Source organism: Quercus robur, chromosome 2 (genome assembly GCF_932294415.1).
Source record: "Quercus robur chromosome 2, dhQueRobu3.1, whole genome shotgun sequence".
NCBI lineage: Eukaryota > Viridiplantae > Streptophyta > Magnoliopsida > Fagales > Fagaceae > Quercus > Quercus robur.
The window spans coordinates 28935747-28955836 of NC_065535.1; the positions used below are offsets into that span (position 1 = coordinate 28935747).

The following is a 20090-nucleotide window of genomic DNA, read 5'->3' on the forward strand; positions in this document are numbered from 1 at the left end:
TTTGTAAAAATGTTGTAAAATAGTTTGTATCTGTAACATTACTCAAATGTGAAAACTTACTCTTGGGTCCCTGCCCACATGCCCTATGTGTAGAAGTAAATGACCATGTGAGGAGCCAGACTAATAAAGTTGGAGAATGTTGAACATTTTGAACTTTTTTGTTACCAATCAAACACTATGAGTCTATGACATTAACATATCATAGAATTAGGCAAGGTCTTGATTGAATCCGTGTATAATATATGCCTCCATTGACCTTGTCACCTTTTTGACCTAAGACATGAAATTATGAAAGCAATAATACTGTTAATTCCTCTTTTTCTAAGGCCCTAATTTCTTCGTGATTGACCTAACCCCACCTTAGGCACCAAACTTTACCTAGATTTGTGTTCTTTCCCAATTCCCACCATACACATATTAACGGCATTGTCTCCCCTTTTTCTTGAAAATTATTACTAATAACAACTTTTTTTAACCCTTAAGATATCTATGTTTCTATATGGTTTGACCAATCTCTTGTCACAGCCACATTGTCATCGTTAATTAGTGAACCAATGACTATTTACATATATTTATGACCTCCATTGACCTTTTGCTTTTCTTTGATTCAACCATGATGAGAAAAAATTGTGAATCATTGTTGTCACAGCAAGCTGTGATCCTAAAAGGCCTAAAATACTAGTACCTCTAAAATAGTGAAAAAAATCTTCTTCAAAGAATTAAAATCCTGTCCTCTTTCTCATGCAAGTAACCTTTAACTCTTTAAGAAATGAATATGCAAGAGTGGTTGAAAAGTGAAAAAGATAAAGACCCTTTTGTGTTAGCTTTTTCGCCACCCAACCCGAGTAGAGGTTGATTGAGAAAAGAAGATTCTTTGTGAACTAGACAACGTAGAAAATAGAACCAAAGCTAGGTGGGTGTTTATTGATGTTTGAAACTTCAAACTCAAAACATACAAGCCACGACACATTGAATTTCGTTTTTAATTTAATTATAATGGAAGAGCAGGTGTTGGAGACTGTTTTTACTGGCAATGTGAAGAGTATTATTATTATTATTAAAGCTTATATTACTATTTTAATTAAAGCTAACAACCAGTCAGCTTTAATTTTGTCTTTAGCAGAAATTTGAACCGATATGCAAGCAAGTCTACTACGCTAGGCCCAAGACTTAGGTTAAAAATAAATAAATTGAAGCTTGACCTGAAAATTATCCAATGATTAGTCTATGTTAATCATCAATTCATCAATTAAGCAACAAGGTCTAAACCAATAAAATGCACCCCCCAAAAAAAAAGAGGAAAGAAACACCAATACAGCAGGCTAAACAATCTCTGGGCTTATGATCAGTAAGGTTCAAATTCGCTTCTTAAGATTAATCAAAATGTCCATTTCCTGCCTAAGTGTTTAGTGAGCTGGCTAATTAGTTGGCACTGTCAAGACCCAAAAAAGAATTGGTGCTATCGTGCCCAAAATTGACTCTCTAACATGATGTTTGCGTATTTGGATTAAAGTCCTTTATGTGGATTAAGAAATGACCCATGCATGAACCCAATAGCTTTTAACTGGACACAAAAATATGAAAGTTAGGTCCGTCTTCACTACAAATCACTGCTTTTCTTCTTTCGTGCCATCTTGCCAAAGTCATCGTATTATTACTGACTATATTTCTTTGCATTCTTGCAATATATTGCACAACTTGTCAACATTGTCCTCAAATCGAAGTAATAAATACCGAAGGGTACCGGTAATATTGGTCAAAATGCTTTGTAGCGGCCAGAAATCTGGTATACTTAACCCTTGAAACATATCAATTTAAATACTAAATAACTTCAGCATGTACATTTGATTAGTTCAAATTCTTGAAGGTTTTTTTTTTTTTTTTTTTCCTTCTTAAACATAAGAGAATAAATTTTTTTTGATTTCATATAATTAGTATGTTCTTAAAATATGAGTTCGATGTAATAGTACCAAATTGACATATACTTGTGTTAATTAGTACTGAAATATTTTATTCCTCTAATAAAACTAAAATAGTCTCCGATGCAATACCTATAAGTTATAACTTTGTTCCATCATTATCTTCACCCTATATCCAACCTATGTTGGAAGCCAACAGTAAAAAAAGTTAACGTAAGCATATATCCTTTTCTTTTGACTTGCCACGTGTCAAGAAGGGATTGGGTGTCCCTTGGGCCTGGGTTAAAGATGGTGGAGTCAATTAAGTTCAGAACTCTAAGCTTTACGAGCCTTCGTTCAGCTGCTACCAATGCATCTTGAGCCCAATATGCACACCAGAGACCAAGTTTGAGAAAAAAAAACAAGAAATCAATCAAAGTAATACTATAATAAGAATATCTCATATTCAACAAAAGGAAGAATTTTATATTTAGTTGTAGGAAATTTCTATATTTAGCAGAAAAAAAATTTATATTCCATTGTGGTGATGCCGAAATACAAGATCAATGACCTCAAAGCAGAGAAATGAAACACCTAAAATGAGAGAGTCTAAGTAGGTGGTGTATGCTTAAATTAATTCGTGATGAAACACTTCTGTAGTTGTTTAAGGATGGGAGAGCTTATTTAGATAGTCTTGGGGCCAAGCCGCCAAGGGCCAAATTTTGCAAAATGCATAGACTTTATGGGTTCTCCTTCAGCTAGGGGTGATCACCCAACTAGTGCGCGCCCATGTTGTCCTGGGTTGTATTGGGCTGGCTACGGGAATCAAGAGCCTAGTCCAAATTGAATATCACATTAACTAGTCCATTTTTTATTTGGTAAGATCTATATTTATAATCAAATTAGTGAGAGAATGTTTTGGAAAAGATGAAAGCTTTAAGTCTCAGTATTTTTTACAAATAATCTAACTATTAACTTAAATAAATAAAAACATTTAGTTTTTTTTTTTTTTTTTTTTTTTTTTTTTTTAACTAATGAATGCTTGAAAACATTAGTTTAAGAAACATTTTTATAAACTTTTTATGAAAAAAGAAAAAAGTAACTGATTTTTTTGACAATTTTTTTTAGAATTCTCATAAAGACAATATAAAAACTTTTTTAAAATAACTCCCAAGTGTACCCATTAACTGAACCATTTGTTTTTTGTCACGTATTTTAACAAAAATAAAAGTTAAATAAATGTTATTTCTTTTGATAAGCTATGCAAATAAGTTGTGATACCAAAACAGACAATGAGAATCATTTCCCTTTGTAATTTATGAAAAAAGAAAGAGTAGGAAGTAGCTGCAGTCCACTGAAGTCATTTGGTAAACATCGAATCTTCAAGAATCACTTTTTATTCTCCCAAGTTTTGATTTGTATCCAAAATGGGACTTTGGGGCAACATTTTCAAAGGCCTAACTCAACCTTTTCTGTGTCCCAAAGCAAAAGCCAATGTATTTTGTTTAACTCACGTGGCCAAACAAGTCGTAAGCTAGAGTGGGAAACCACAAGGTTGTTGCCACGTTATGACGGAGACATCATATAAAACATCGAAATAAAACCACATGGGTGGACCCAAAGGATAAGACCAGAAATAGGGGTGGTGTATTGTCAATTTGTCATTGGCTGCTAGGGACATCACACTTTGTCCAAACGCAATCATCTAGTGCTCTAAGTATGCATAGCGACTTTAGATCAACGTGGCAACCAAGCATTTCAAGATGATAAAGAATTTTCCTATTTCATATCTTCTTATTCCTCAACTTTTAAAAAATAATAAAGTAATTTGAAAAACATGAGCCTAAAAAATAAAAATTTTAAAAATCTATACTAAAAAAACTTTCCTGCAAAACCAACTAATCGATGGGTATTATTTCAACAAATTACATAACTCATTAAATAAGTAATGTGAAGAAAAAATAAATACCCGTAAATAGTTTTATCAAACCGATTTGGGGATAAACCTTTTCCTTAAAAAAGAAATATTCATTAACAAAAAATTTCACCGACCACTGAATGACACCTATTGAAGTGGCAGGTTATAATTAGTTTCAATAAAAATGTTGTTGATAGTTTGCTCTAATTATAACTTATTGCATCAATAATTGTGGGATTTTTTTTTTTTTAAATAAAACTTTTGTATCCTGTACTATGCTTGTAAATGAAGTGTACTCGCTGCATCTATGTAAGGAACTCAAGATTAATTTTTCAACAGTAGACTTAAACAGTAAGAGTATAAATGTGAGGAACTCAGCTGAAAAAGTATAAAGAAAAACAAAAATAAAAATTCCCTGAACCTTATTAGATACAGAGAACAAGGAAGCAGAAAGGGACATCCCAACCCCTTTACTTGACAAGCGTCCGCATGGAACAGCTAGTGGGATGTTTCTCTCTAGCAAGTACATTAGAAAATGCTCCTATCAAGACCAGCCTCAGGCCCACACTTTAGATATTCTTTACACCACTTCCCTCACTACATTTCTTTCAGTTCACACTCCTACAAGCAAAGTCTCTAATCTATTACTATAAGGTTATAACTAGTAAATGTTGGCTGAAGTGTGCATTGGTAGCAATAGAGAGTTCACATACTATGGCAAGTAAGAGGAAGAACAAGAACATGCAAAGATTCAGGGATGAACAAATCAAGTTGCTGGAAATTATGTTCGAGGAAGAGTCAAGGCCAGAGTCTCGGATAAAACAGAAGCTAGCTAATGAGCTTGGACTACATCCTCGCCAAGTTGCTACTTGGTTCCAAAATAGAAGGGCCAGATTGAAGACTAAGCAGATTGAACGAGAGTACAGCTTATTAAAAGCTAGTTATGACACTCTAGCTTCCAACTTTGAGTCACTTAAAACAGAGAATCAGTTATTACTCCTTCAGGTACCATTATTTTAGTTGCTAACAATTATTAAGAACAGTTTTTTTATTAGAATAAGTGAGGGTGGGGAATTTAATCCAGATTCTCCCTATAGAGAGAACTGGATGTTATCATTGAGTTACAAGGTTTTTGACATGTTAAGAACAGTTAACTACAAGCAGTTCTGATAAGTATTTTGTGGTACACAAACAGTTGCAGACTCTGAAAAATATGCTGGATAAGCAACACGGAAAAAATGGAAAGAGTAGTGACAGCAACTCAGTGAAAGGAGATTCTACCTCTGAATCAAAAGAGAAGCCCAGCATTCTATCAGAAAGTGTCAACCATAACATGAACACGTTTATAGGTGATGCTAATTGTGAAGATGCTGAGTGTACTGAGGAAGAAACTGGCATGCTGAACATAGCAGAACCAATAGATGGTTCCTTAACATTATCAGAAGATTGGTGCAGTTTTCTTGACCAGTCAAGTGGTAATTCACAATGGTGGGAGTTATAGTTTTGAGCAATTGCACTACCCCTACAATTAGAGTAGCAAGAATATGTATGAAAATAATTTCCTAGAGAGTAAGGTAATATGATCAGCATTGCATTAACACACTCTTTATTTTTGTACAAGCACGCCCAATAGCCATTGGTGACTTGACTTCACTCACTTTCGAGTTGGTTAACAAAGATGGAAGGAGTCTACTCAAATATAAGAATTCCAAAGACCTCAAATAACTAATATGGATTTAACTGACTCCAGATTCCATAAAGCGCATCCACAACTAAAAAATGACCATCAAAAGAATAACTAAATCCAGGACCTCTACAGTTGTCAGTTCTATAAGTTTAGATTCTCCACCTTATATCCATGTCGCATATCTCAGTTTCCTAGAGAGTAAGGTAATATGATCAGCATTGCATTAACACACTGTTCATTTTTGTACAAGCACGCCCAATACCCATTGGTCACTTCACTCACTTTCGAGTTGGTTAACAAAGATGGAAGGAGTCTACTCAAATATAAGAATTCCAAAGACCTCAAATAACTTATAAGGATTTAGCTGACTCCAAATTCCATAAAGTGCATCCACAACTAAAAAATGACCATCAAAAGAATAACTAAATCCAGGACCTCTACAGTTGTCAGTTCTATAAGTTTAGATTCTCCACCTTATATCCATGTAGCATATCTCAGTTTAGTACAGGCTAAAGAGAAGGGAAATGTTAGGAAAATAGCTATTTTCACTTCTTCTTTTTTCTCACAACTTATTTAGATGGTAAATTATGATTGGAAATTGGAGTGACATCACTTTCATATCAACCCACTATTGACACCACTTTATTATACCCTAACCACAACATGCCATATCAACAAATGTGGACATTTGCGTCCCAAGACTTATTGTAAGGAGAATTTTTTACTCAACAAATAGAATTACTTCAGCAAGCTAGCTTCTATTCATGCAAGTGCACACAAACACACCCATACGTACATATAAAATCAAGTTGTTACGCAAAGCAAACAGTAGGAAGAAAAAGGAATATCAGCAGATATGTGTGCTTCCTTGCACATGTTGTGATTTATTTATTTCCTGAATATGCATTAGTCTTTAATACTACTGAAGCTGAAACAAACATCAATTCGTTAGAATCTGGTGGAAAATTCAAATTATCAAATAATTCTCAGAAATATATGCAAGAAAATTCAGGTCCCTTGAAGAACTGAATTTGACTGATAATGAGGAAGTTAGAGCCTTGAAGAACAAAATTTTTATAATGGCCACAATAAATTGCAATCAGTATTTCTTTAAAGGCTAAATTGCATATTTGGTCCTCAACCTTTGACCTTTGCTTCAAAATTGTCCTTATATTTTGAAATATTTCAAAAAGGTCCTTACTATCATCTAATAGATGGAAAGTACTGCCACAACAAACGAAATTAATAAAACCAAGGTCACTTTGATGACATTGCATGAATCCTGTTGGCCACATCAGCATTTTTCATCTATGATGCACGGACACGGACACGGACATGGACACAACACGGACACGGCGATACGGAATTTTTGAAAAACAAGGACATGACACGGCGTGGACACGGCAATTAAATAATTAATTAAATTTTATATTTAGGCATTTTTTAGGCATAAAATACGTTTATCTCTAGAATTTAAATTATATAAGAACTACAAATAAGTAAACTAACACCCAAACGAAATTAATAAAACCAAGGTCACAACAAACGAAATTAATAAAACCAAGGTCACTTTGATGACATTGCATGAATCCTGTTGGCCACATCAGCATTTTTCATCTATGATGCACGGACACGGACACGGACATGGACACAACACGGACACGGCGATACGGAATTTTTGAAAAACAAGGACATGACACGGCGTGGACACGGCAATTAAATAATTAATTAAATTTTATATTTAGGCATTTTTTAGGCATAAAATACGTTTATCTCTAGAATTTAAATTATATAAGAACTACAAATAAGTAAACTAACACCCAAAGTAGTACAATAATACACATAAAATGTTTAGAGTACAAATCAAAAGTTTAAATAGGCTACATTCAACATCAAAGTAAAAACATAAAAAAATATATATAAGTTATAAGGTATAACTTATATGGCAGTAACAAACTAACAAGTGAGTATTTAAGTAACCCATTAAGTCATTCACCCAAACCAAATGGCCAAATATCTGGGAAAAAAAAAAAAAAAAAAAAACAGAGAGAAGCTTAAAGAGGTTGGACCTGACGACGAGAGAGAGAGATCGGAAGGGACAAGCACGGCATCGACGTCTATGGAGCTCGCTGATCGGCCCGATCTAGCTCCAGCGAGGGACAGAGGGCAGCGGCAGCAGCAGGCAGAGCAGAGGTCGGAGGGAGGGTGGGTGGGTGGGTTGAGAAGTGAGAACTTGAGATGTGGGTTTCGGGACTTCTCAGACTTGTTGTTTTAGGGTATATCACAAAATCAATGGAATTGGTAAGTACATCTGTCAAAATCTATGATTTCCTTCTCTTTTTTTTTCTTTTTTTTTTTTGCATTGCTGGCGTGTCGGACGTGTCAAAGCCGTGTCGGCGCCGCGTCGGAGAAGCGAGAAAAAAAAAAAAAAAAAGGCACTGCTCGGACATCAGAGTCCGGCGAATCGTACCGGTTCCGGTATCCGATACGTGTCGGACACCAACACGACACCAAAAATGCCGAGTCGGTGCAACCTAGTTTTTCATCCAACAAATGACAATTAGAACCTTTTTTACACAATTATGAAAGTATAGGGACTAAAGTGAAACATTTTAAAATTATAAGGACGATTTGAAATAACAGTCGAAAGTTGAGGACCAAATATGCAATCTAACCTTCCTTAAATTTGATGTGGCTTTATGGATGGATTTAAGAATGGCCATGCAAGAGTCTGCATATGGACCCTCTTATTTGCATATATTACACTGGAACTGTCTATATATCCCCTGAATTAGGATTCCCTTGCTGTGTAACCATATTAATAATAAATGTCATACCACTTAATTTTTCACTCTAACAAAAACACCAAAGATTCTGATATCATGCATTCTATGACTTTTGTCCAAAAAATACACAATCATTACTAATTACATTCACTCTCAAATAGTAGGCATGAGAGAGAGAGAGAGAGAACAAAAATCTAGGAAATCCAAGTTTATATTACTTGAGTAAGAAAACCCCTAACTGCAGTTTATAATTTTTCATCAAACATCGGTTGAACATTTGACTAGTATGCAAACTCGTCCACAGAGGATATTATACAAACTAAAAAGCCAATACTTGTCCCATACCTAAACACTTAGATAGCGTTGACATGATCACCACAAATTTCTCTATTAATTACCTTGAATATTTTCAGCCTCATTCAACATTCTTGGTAGCATCTTACATTTAAGCCTTAATTTAAGGCAACAACATAGCATATTCTCAATAAAGAAAGTTAACTATAAATAAAAATAGATACTCTATCCTATTATTTCAGTTTTGTAGGTGAAAATTATTCCATAACATGCTTTACAATTTCCACTCTACTGATCCTACTAATATTGAAAACTAAAAATTCCCATATTAGTATGTCCCATAACAACATACTTGGTCCCATATTTCCTTAGTGTAAAGTATCTGAAACAAACCATTAAAATAAAATAAAGGCCAAGTAGACACAATTGGATGAGATGAATACTTTTGTAAAATACATTGAAGTGAAAGGAAAAGTTTCAAGTTATTCAAAGTGTACACATACAACGAATGGTCTGTTTTATATATTTTCCCCCACAAAGATCATTAGAAAAAATTAAAAGTGTGCACATGTCCAAATTTTTTTTATCAGCATGTATTGAAAAGGAAGTAAAGAAAAATAACTCCGCCATAATAAATTAATGTATCCATCTGGAATTTTAACAACAATCACAAAATTACAGAAATGCTAAGAGACAGATATTAACAACCAAAGCAATACTTACATGAACACCTACAGCTCGGATTTGACCTTCAGATCTCCATTTGGTAACATGCTTTGTGCCTGTGCAAGCCGCTTTGATTCCTGCATTAGATGTAAATAGCAAAAAAGCTTAATATGGTAAACACAAAACATAAAAAAGAAAAATACACTAGACTTTTCTCCCAAATATGCTCCAGCTCGGTTTACTTTTAAAGTAAAAGCTGATTAATTACTTGAATCAAGAATTGACTTCAACATTGGGTGTTTGAAATTCTCATGCCATGCATTCAATTACCAATCTCCATTCAAAATAATGCACATAATTTTTTTTAGCATTTCATTCTTCATTGAGTAACATAACTCAAGAAACACAATTGCTTGACGAATGAGATGCACGTCCAGAATCTTCTTAAAGAATCTTCTAAGACAAATTCTTCACATTTTATGCAACAGCAGAAATAATAATACAGAACTAACAAATAAAGAGGTACCCTTCACAATTTTTTTTTTTTTTTTGATTAGTAAGTTACACAAGCACTCGGTGGGTTTTGAACCCACAACCTCACCTTCATCTCATTATTATGGTAGGAGGAAGTGCCAGTTGAACTATAGCTCATGGGCAAGAGGTAACTTTTTACAAATGGAGTGGTTTTGATCTTATACATGGCATTAAAGGGAATTGGGGGAGAGCAGGTTGGAAGGAGGTTCTTCACGTAATAATGGCAAAAATAATAATAAATGTTGAATTTAAGTAAATTTATGGAGTGACGTCTACAGAGAACCATTATAAGAAATTAGTACATCAATGCAAATATAACTTACAGCAGCAGAGGCTGCACGTATCTCTCTATAAGAGTCAACTTCATCAGGAAATGTTTGTTCAAGTTCTTCCAGAAGATGTTTGCGTAAACCCTGAAAAAAATATGTAAGGTCAAAATAAAACCACAAATAAACACAAAATCCAATACTAAATCTCAAATTAACATGAAGAAATAGAACTGAAAATATATAATTATATTAATATGTCGTATCAGGAACAAAAGCAACCTTAAAGGCATCAGTTTTGCCTTTGGTAATCTGATTCTTGGCAATACAGCTGTTTATGACATCCCTTGTGAATTCATCTGGATTCTTTCCATCATCAATCAAACTAAAAGAGAAAATAAAATATCAGCAATCAGAAGTAAAGAAAACCTGAATTTGGTTCTAAAAAGAATATTTGCAGTTGAAAAAAAGGCTAATCATGGGATAAGACTCACTTTAGCACTTCCATAGGAATTTGAACGTTGCACTTCTCAGCTAATTTAACCATGTTGTCAAGCTCCGTAACAAGAGAATTGCTGCAAAACCAAACCCACAGTGGTTTATGTCTTAGAAAAGGAAGAAAAAAATATAAAGAACTAATTGCAATAGATAAGACAAAGAAACATACAGGCGATGGAGAAGAGGAAGCTGAGAGGCAGCATTGAAGGAAGAGACAGTAAGGTAGAGCTGGTGAAGAAGCCCTAAAGTTTTCTGAATAGAGTTGATGACATGGTTCAGGTTTTGCTTTGGATTGTCCACAGCAGGTGTAGCTGCCGTATCATTGGTTTGAGAGATCATCATCCCATTGCCACCACCACCAGTCCCTGCTGTTACTGCACTCTGTGATGAATCCATTGTTGTATTTTACTTCAAAAACCTCACTAACACTTTTGAAAATGTATCTGTTGCAAAGAAATAAAGAATGTACAATATGAATATAAAGAAATTAAAAGTAGACAATTAATTGTTAAACGATAACTTCCTGCAGATGTCAAAAATTTTAAGGAAACCACAAAAATAATTCAATCAATAAAATAATGAACATGCCTGAATATATATGCAAAAAAAATAAATAAATTAAAAAAAAAAGTCTTAAAGGTATATTCAAATGGATTTTTATCCAATCCTCTCATTCAATTTTCCATTATTTAAGAAGCAAAAGTTTTTTTTTTTTATAGGTAAGAAAAATTATATCAAGAGGAAACTAGTCCATTAAAGAAATGAAGTAGGCAAAGAAAATATGTACAAGAAGCAAAAAAGAAAACAAAGAATTATGTACAAGAAGAAAGGGAATCTAAGAACAGTATGGATTCCCTAGAAGTAAATCCCCACGCACGTGACCAATCAAACAAGGTTCCAACAAATAAAGCTAGGAGCTTGTCCCTGAGAAGCAAAAGAATTTTAAGAGAACAAAGTTGACTCAATTAGTGATTTTATAATTATTTTAAAATACCATCATTTATTAAAGGGAAAATTACAGCACCCTCCCTTAAGGTTTTACAAACACACTACCAGGGAACATTTCATGAAATGACACTCCCCCCTCCTTTAAGGTTTGTATAATTGCAACATTTAAGTTCATACCCTCTCAAACTGTTATTTTATTAACAGGATATTCGATTTTTATAACAGATTCTTACCCAGACAATGCACAAAATGACACTCCCCTCCCTTGAGGTCTGTGGATGACTAACACTCCCCCTTAGGTATGTATAAATTAATAGAAATCTTTTTAAAAATAGAAATATTCCATTAATGAAAACTAAACTTTTACATTTATATAAACCTCATGTCACGACCCAAACCCAAATTTTGGATTTGCAACCATGAGTGGCATGTTAATATCAAGCCTAAACTTGTATGCAATTTTTTTTTTAACTTCTTACTACTTGCTAGTCAGAGCATCTAACCTTAACCTTTTTCTCCAATGGATAACAAAGCCATCAATTATTTAAAATATCACAAGTTCACAACATAAAATCTCCAATTACATCAAAGGTTCCAGCTCTCAACAGTTGATTTTGATTCTAAGGTACAAAATCTCTACAGAAATAAGCGTAAAAATACCTAAAATAGAAAGCGATACTACATAAACCTAAAACTGGCACAGGCAAAACTCAACTAAGGCTCTTGCTGCTCCTCCATTGCATAAAACATGCTCACTGAATAGTTTTTAAAAAGGGGTGAGCTGAAAGACTTAGCAAGGGGGGTTAGGGAGCATGAAAATTCAAAAAGAAAACATGAATGCTTGTATATCAAAGGCTTTTCTTAACACATGGATATGCTTCAAGATAAAATTCTTTGAACATGCACAAATAATTTTTCATAAACTTTATGAACAAATCTTTTACATAACATTAAAAAATAACTTGCATGCTTTCTTTAAAAAATAAATCTCGTCACATAAAGAAAACACTTTCCTTAGAAAATTATATCTTATTATATAAAGCAACCGTTTTTCCTTAGAAGATTTTTCTTTTTAAATAAGCATTTTTCTCATGAGAAAACTTTTTAAGACCTGATGTGGAAAACTCTTACTTCAAAACTTCTTAACATGACATCATCATATTTCATGATTTAACATCATATAACACATTTCCTGATCACTTTAAAACATAATTGCTGATAATTAAATAATTAATAATTTCCTTTACCATGGCATAAAACATAATTATTTAAAATTTAACTTTGGTCAATCTGTCGAGTAAGCATGTAAAGCATGAGGCATCCAACCCTCTTGGGCCAGGCATCCAATAGTCCCTAAAGTGTCGGGTATTCCCAAGTACATACATGCTCATATCATCAATCACAAATGGTCTTGGCCCCTCATGATGATCCTTCATCAATCATAGAGATGATCAGCATCCACCCAAGTTGGTCATGACCAAACAAAGGTCGGCTACTTCATTCATCTCACAATTTGGCCTAGGCCACATTCCATGGAAAGCCCGTACCATTATCCCTACCAAAGAAGTTCAAATCGTGTCATGACCTTCCAAATATTTTAAAACATAGTTTCCCTAACCTCAGAGCAGAAGAAACGCAGGCCTAAACTTGAAGGAGCTCAATCCTGGGTACTAGGAACACCTAATCCAAAGAATAAAGGTTAATATTCTTAGTTCATTAATTTAAGGAAAATCAACATATAACTCTTAACCTAAAATACTCATGCAACTCAAGAAAATCCTAACCCACCTAAAGGAGGTTCCCCAAAAAAGCAAGTTACATACATCAAACAATTTAACGTCCCACTTCAAAACATGCAGTTAACAAAGCAATATCACACATCATTCATGAAATTGAGAATTATTAAAAATAGTAGTAAAGCTTGTGCCTTTCCTTTGGGAACTAAAACTAAACAAAACAAAGGAATAATAAAATTCAGCTAAGTAGTAATTGAATCACATAAGGTAAATACAAACAAGAAACTACAAGTCTTTTAACTTACATCTGCGGCATAAGATTATACAATCTGGGAGGCTTTATCAATAGCTCCCATTACAAAAATAATAAAAGACTTCTTTTAGACCCATTGGCATTACGTTTGATAGTAAAGGCCTCAAATTCAACATGTAAACCTTTGTCTCCTATTTAATCATGCTCCAGACCTAATCTGATCTCAAATGTCAAGGCTACAATAATCATTTCAAAACTTAAGCCACAATAGTCTAAAATTTATCTTACTTTAGAAAAGACTCCTTTATCTTTCACAATATTTTTCCTGCTAACGAATACAATGACCCTCCCATGAAGAAATATAAAAAAAAAACACGTCATAAACATTTCTCTAGACATGTTAACAATTCACTACTCTTAGTTCAACTTTAGGAGGTCCACTTTAGGAGGTCCGAAACACATGGAAGAAAAATTATATCTAAACTACACATTATTTCCTGTCCATGAAATGAAGATGAATAGTGAATACCCTTTACTCACTGTCAAATAAGAGTGGCAGTGTAGTTATAAATTGAAATAAATCTACTTACAAATTCAAATTTGAAAAGTGAATATGAAACCAAATTCATATGAATAAATAAAAACCTAACTTTGGCACCAAAGCAACCCCTAATCAATTTCATACACTTCCAAATAGCACCCTAGTGCCGATTTTCTATTATAAGGACGTAGTCAAGTTTTCACTTTTCACTGTAACTTAGCTACATTATTAAGTTGGTTCCTACCAATCTCCTTGTTTCCCATTCCTTTAGCAACTCCAACATACCAACTAGAAATCTTTGAAAACTCATGCAATTACTAAACTCTAAAAGCATCAAGTCATTAACACCGAGGGATCTAAATAAATAAATATATATATATATATATATATATAAAACTAGCCATATCTATCGACAAACAAGAAAATAATTAGCAAGAGCCTATTGTCTATCATCTCATAACATGTTGTGTCAATAGACAGAGGTTCTGCCCTTGACACAGTGACATAATGACATTTGCCAACACGGAGATTTAGTTCATAGGCCAATAATGCCTTTTGGGTGCTGCAAAGAAACTGAATATATATATATATATATATATATATATTAAACAAAGCAAAACAAAACAAAACAAAAACTAATCTAATCATATTTGGGCAAATTTTAAGTTTCTTGACATTACTTCAATCAATGGAAATTCACAGATTCAGTAGAAGATGATTAGGAGTTCTGTCTTACAAAGAAATTGATGTTTCAGTTTTATGATACAACCCACAATTTGAAAATAGTGAATAACATTAAGGAGTTGAAAACCCAGGCAACTTGGGAGTTCCGACCATCAATAGATCTACAAAAATCAAAATTGGATCTTAAGAACAATAAACCCAAGTCTTGAAGGCATAGTTTTATGGTTTGTTTGGTTGGAGGGGTGGAAAATGGGGAAGGGATAGAAAATTGAGAGGATAGAAGAGATTTAGTTCTCTCATGTGTTTGGTGGGGAGGATGGAAAATGAAGTTGGTATATATTTACAATTATATTCCTATTAAATAAAACAAAAAGTAATACGTTTTTTTAAATTAATAATTGTGTATGGACACTTCAATTTTATTTTTTATTTTTAAAAAATGACCACAAGCCAAAGGATCCAAAACAGATAAGAAGAAAAAACAAAAACAAAAAAAAAAAAAAAAAAATGAGAATGTAAGAAGCAGATAAAAGCAAAAGGAAGAAAAAGACAAAAAGTGGAACCAAAAAAAAAAAAAAAAGAGAGAGAGGAAAAGATTAAAAAGTTGCTAGTTGTTGGGGGAAGGAAAACCATGTCCAAAACACACTTCCCCCTTTTCTCTTGCATTTTCTCTCCATTTTGTAGAGATTAAGTTTTGGTGGGCTTGAGAAAAAATAGCCAAGCCCCACCAATTTTCTCTCCTCCTCCCCCTCCCAACCAAATACCCCTCCCACCCATTTTCTCTCCTTTTTCCATCCTCCCCAAAATCATCCCAACCAAACATACCCTTACATCCTCAATATAACCCAAGAAGAAATCAAATTTATTTCATAACTAATATGAAGAAAAGAGCTTTTACCTTGTCTTCGTAAAGGACCAAAAATAACATGGCCTGGTGGTGATTGCTTTTAGAGGGGATAATAGATGATGGTGGATTTGTTTGAAATTGAGATGGAGGGGAATTGGGGCTGAAATTGAAATTGAGATGGAGAGAGAGGAGAAAGAAAGAAATAGATAAGCAAGAAGGTCGAGATGTTACACCTCAAGGGGGCAATGTTATTTCATGAAATGTTTAGGAGGAGTGTCATTTAATAAAACCTCATGGGAGGTTAGTGTAATTTATTCTTTATTAAATGAATCCCGTTGGCATCAATACCACATGTGGACCAATTCGGCAACATCAAACATCATTTTATATCTACAAAATAATAGTTTTGACTGACTTGACTCCAGAATTCTAAGATATTTGCATAAAATCTATAGTATCAAAGGTACATTAATAACATTTCAACAGCCACTTATCTGTTACATTTACTTTTTACTCTTCCCCCAGTTTTTACACAATCAAACAGATGAAGATCACTGCAACACTGCCAAACTTATCCAGCCACTCTAACAGTACATTACCATTCACCCATTCCCATAATGCAGTAATCATGTTGAAGAATTACCTAGAAGTACGTTGACAAAAATTATCTAAATTTGATATTTTTTAGATACAATACTCTTTCAGGCCAACTTCTCTTAAATTTTAAAAAATATTGTACCTCCATCGTTTCTAAAAAGACAACACCTGGGACAGGACTATCCAATAAAAGGCCTAAAGCCAGAAGTGACCAAAGAAACCAATCATGTTCTAGTAAGAAATCTTGTAAGAGCAAGGTGAAGGATGAGATCGTGGGTTGAAGTATGTGTAACTTACCAATCAGGGAAAAAAATCATAATCATTTAGAAGGAAAAAAAAAAAAACAACTGAGTTTTTATTGTCCATTTCACAGAGTCTCTGTGGAGAGCATGAAAAATCTAATAAAAATTTTACTATATAATTACAGGTTCCTACAACTTAGTAGTTAGTAGGTCGGTGACTGCAATATCACTCCACATCGAGTACCAATAAACCAACCTAAATTTGTGTTAAAGAATGTATTACAACACCTAAATTTCCAGTGGCCATTAATGGAGGTTTGACTGGCTACTTCAACGGAGGCAAGATCAAAAAGGTGTTGGATGAATTTAAGGCCTTCTCAGGGTGGGAAACTAAAGAACAGAAAACTGAAAATTTTTGTGCAGGTACTTCCCCTATCCTTAAACAGAAGATTCCTATTTTTCTTCACTTCAAAGAAGCTAATCTCCCAGTTAGATATTTCAGAAATCAGAATGCCTCTCATCTTGGGTAGGCTAAGTTATTGTAGAGTCATAACCTGATAATATTACAACTAGAATTAATTTTTTTCCTTTTTGGACTTCAAAAAATTTGTCCTTTTCTGGAAGATTAAAGCTTCTTCAGTTGGTTTTGTACAGCATCCAAAATTTTTGGCCTGGGATGTTTAGACTGCCTAAAAAGGTCATTAAGATTGTTGAACAAAAGCTTTACAAATTTTTGTAGAATGGTCCTGATGAAGCAGCAGGCAATGCCAAAGTTGCTTGGGAAAGCCTTTGTGTTTCTAAGAAGGGTGAGTTAGGCTTGAAGGGGATTAAGGAGTGGAATAAGCTGGCTTGTTTTCTGGAACCTCTTTGCTAAAGCAAGTTCAATTTGGGTGGCATGGTTTCATATAAAACATATTGAAGGGGAAGACTTTTGGTGTGTCAAGGCATCCAAGACAGTACATGGGGTTGGAGAAAATTACTGAAGTTAAGAGGAATGGCAGAAATATCTGAAATTTTCTATTGGAGATGGATCCCAAATATCATTTGGCATGATTCGTGGCACCCAAATGGAATTTTATATGGAAAAAAAAAAAAAAAAAAAAAACTCCAAAACAAAATTGGCTAGGGTCATTTATGATGCTGCTAGTAGTATGGAAACAAAGCTGGCTAGCTTGTCGAGGGATGGGGATTGGAGATGAAAACCTGCAAGATCATATGAGTGTGTAGCCATTGAAAGAAAATTTTGCTTGGTTGAGAATGGAGATAAAGACTAGCCTATGTGGCTAACCTCAAAGAAAGGTTAATTCAATTGTGCCATGACTTGGTGTGCAGTTAGAGTGAAAAGGCAACAATTCCGTGGTGGAAACTAATTTGGTTTCTCATGGCCATATCAAAGCATGCTTTCATGGATGGCTTGTGTTTAAAAGTAGACTTCGCACTCATGATAGGTTCCATCAAAGGGGCAACAGTGGGTTTTTTTTTTTTTTTTTTTTTTTTTTTTTTTTTTTAAGAAGGGTCTCGAAGAGAAGAGATCATTTATTCTTTGATTACTTGATCGCTTTCTAAAAGCATGTGGAGTGAAGTGATGGTATGCTGCCTTGTTGGAAATCCTGCATGTTGTTGGGACTTGGGATGCTGTGGTCAACTAGGGATTGCATAATTTGAAAGGCAATAATCTTAAGGAAGTGTTATGCAAGCTGAGCTGGGAGGTAGTCATGTATCATGTTTGGATCTGGAGTAATGCCAGAATCCATGCTGGGAATCTAAAGAGTGAAGAGTCCACTATCCAGGCCATAAAATGGGAAGTTAAAGACTCATGTCCAATCTGAATGAGGCTTCAAAAACACAATCTGTAACAAATTCCTATGCTGTAAATGGGAAATATCTTCCTCAGCTCTTAAATAGTTGCCGTAGTTTAGGATTCTGTTAGCTGTGCTCCTGAATTATAAGTGTTCTTATGGGATTATTTCCTTACTGTTGTAAATGTTTTTCATGAATGAAATTCAGCTAATTTATTGGGAAAAAGAATAATAATAAACCAACCTAACAAGAGTAGAACCCAAAAACAGGTACAAGAAACCCATATAAAGAATCAAAGAGAAGTGCTGAACTGGCAGAAGGTCAAAATGTACAAATATATAGGTCATGTTCAAGTGTAACTCTTTGCAATGTTAAACAAATAATTTGACAAATCAATCATTGGATTATATAGTCGTGCTATACTCTCCATACTAGCAAAATATCAAGATAATCAGAAACCAATAATTATCTCACCATAAAGGGTTTAAATTTCAAGTATTTTTTAACTTCAAAATTATATGCAAAACATGAATAACGGATCAGATAGTAAATAACATCTAGTTAACACAAAATTTGGCATGCATAAACCAAAGGTGTAATTCTCAAACTATTGATATAATAAATAAATAAATAAAAAAAGTTATGAAGTAGTGTAACATTGTATAGAGTTACAACAGGTAGACCGCCGAAAACAAGACCAATTAACAACTGACAACCCCAAAATTCTTCATAGCTTCTAATTTAGATTGTTAAAGGCATAACATAAGATCAGCCCTCAATCTCCTTTAAAAAAAATTCTTACCATTTACTAACTAAATTGAGAAAAAACCAAAACATAGCACTGATTTCACAGAATATTTATATAAAGAAATAAGAAAACTCAGAGATAAATTGCCTAGAAATATAAAGAAATAAGAAAATATAGGAGTACAAATTGAAGTTGTGTTTGTTGTTTTCTGATATCTTTGGAAGGACTCACCTGAGCGAGCGAGAGAGAGAGAGAGAGAGAGAAACAATTGAATGGGGGAGGGTTAGACAGTTTCGTGTAGAAGGAAAAGTTTATATATGTACATACATAGGAAAATTCGAGAAAGGAACAGAAAATCGATTAGACTTACAGATTTGGTTCGAATTGAAGAAGTCCAACAAAGAAGACAGGTAGTTGCCAGAGTATTCTTTTCTTGTTGACTACGCGGTTCGATAGGTAGTTGCCGGAGTGTTCTTTTCTTGCCGTCGTTGGAGGGAGCCACAGACTCGATAAGTAATCCTGTTGGGGTTTATGGATTTGGTGGAGGAGATTGAGACTGATTTTGGTTTGAATGGGTTTCAAGTTTCAACAGGGAAAAAAAAAAAAAAAAAAAGGTAAAGAACAAAGATATTGACGGTGTTAAACATTGTTTGCTCTGTTAATTTTTTTTTTTTTTTTTTTTTTTACTAATAGATAGTGGGATTTTTTTAAAAAGGAGTACAGAACATTGGCCAGAATTGGCAATTAAAACCAATCCCCTGGTCTTTCTTAAAATAAAAAAATAATAATAAAAAATAAAATAATATAATATAAAAAAATAAAAAAAAAATAAAAAAAATAAAAAAAACCAATCCCCTAGCAATATAGTTAGTTAGAAACGTTTCAAAACTATATACTAAACTAACATCTCGAGTTTAAAAGGCTCGATTTACCCCTAAGAACTCGAGCCTCAAAGGCTCGATTTCTGTGTTTTGATGTAGATGACGTGGTTTTTTTCTTCATGGAATCTATTTAGAACTCGACCCTTAGAGGCTCGATTTCCATATCGACCCTTAGAGACTCGATTTCTGTGTTCTGAAAATGATGTGGTTTATCCACGTGGAATCCACTTGAAAATCGACCCTTAGAAACTTGATTTATTAAAAGC

At 33.8% G+C, this 20090-nt stretch overlaps 2 protein-coding genes across 14 annotated transcripts; one reads left to right on the plus strand and one right to left on the minus strand.

The window, feature by feature from the left end:
- Positions 1 to 1954: 1954 nt before the first annotated feature.
- Positions 1955 to 19547, minus strand: LOC126713210 (mediator of RNA polymerase II transcription subunit 10b-like). Of its 13 annotated transcripts, XR_007651304.1 has the most exons (9): positions 19314 to 19547; positions 13114 to 13175; positions 10717 to 10990; positions 10544 to 10624; positions 10332 to 10434; positions 10107 to 10196; positions 9307 to 9386; positions 8179 to 8308; positions 7313 to 8037 (listed from the first exon to the last, which is right to left on the minus strand). XR_007651304.1 is itself a non-coding variant. In XM_050412898.1 (8 exons), the coding sequence occupies exons 3-7, from the start codon at positions 10941 to 10943 to the stop codon at positions 9315 to 9317; spliced, it is 573 nt and encodes a 190-aa protein (XP_050268855.1). In that variant the 5' UTR covers positions 10944 to 10990; positions 13114 to 13175; positions 19314 to 19547; the 3' UTR covers positions 1955 to 2274; positions 9307 to 9314. The 13 variants fall into 13 exon arrangements, 12 of the variants coding, with proteins under 12 accessions (XP_050268855.1, XP_050268857.1, XP_050268856.1 ...); XM_050412898.1 differs by lacking the exons at positions 7313 to 8037; positions 8179 to 8308 and adding an exon at positions 1955 to 2274; XM_050412900.1 differs by lacking the exons at positions 7313 to 8037; positions 8179 to 8308 and adding an exon at positions 2892 to 4437.
- On the plus strand, positions 4435 to 5414 carry LOC126713209 (homeobox-leucine zipper protein ATHB-7-like). The gene is made up of 2 exons (XM_050412894.1): positions 4435 to 4821; positions 5012 to 5414. Exons 1-2 carry the CDS (start codon positions 4531 to 4533, stop codon positions 5315 to 5317), a joined length of 597 nt encoding a protein of 198 aa, XP_050268851.1. The 5' UTR covers positions 4435 to 4530; the 3' UTR covers positions 5318 to 5414.
- Positions 19548 to 20090: the final 543 nt, after the last annotated feature.

Bases quoted from the DNA above. Each gene is read 5' to 3' on its own strand.
- LOC126713209 (XM_050412894.1), top strand. From the start codon at position 4,531: ATGGCAAGTAAGAGGAAGAACAAGAACATGCAAAGATTCAGGGATGAA. The intron at 4,822-5,011 runs GTACCATTATTT...GTACACAAACAG, and splicing joins ATCAGTTATTACTCCTTCAG to TTGCAGACTCTGAAAAATAT.
- LOC126713210 (XM_050412898.1), bottom strand. From the start codon at position 10,943: ATGGATTCATCACAGAGTGCAGTAACAGCAGGGACTGGTGGTGGTGGC. The intron at 10,625-10,716 runs GTATGTTTCTTT...TTGGTTTTGCAG, and splicing joins CTTCCTCTTCTCCATCGCCT to CAATTCTCTTGTTACGGAGC. The intron at 10,197-10,331 runs GTTGCTTTTGTT...TATTTTTTTCAG, and splicing joins GCAAAACTGATGCCTTTAAG to GGTTTACGCAAACATCTTCT.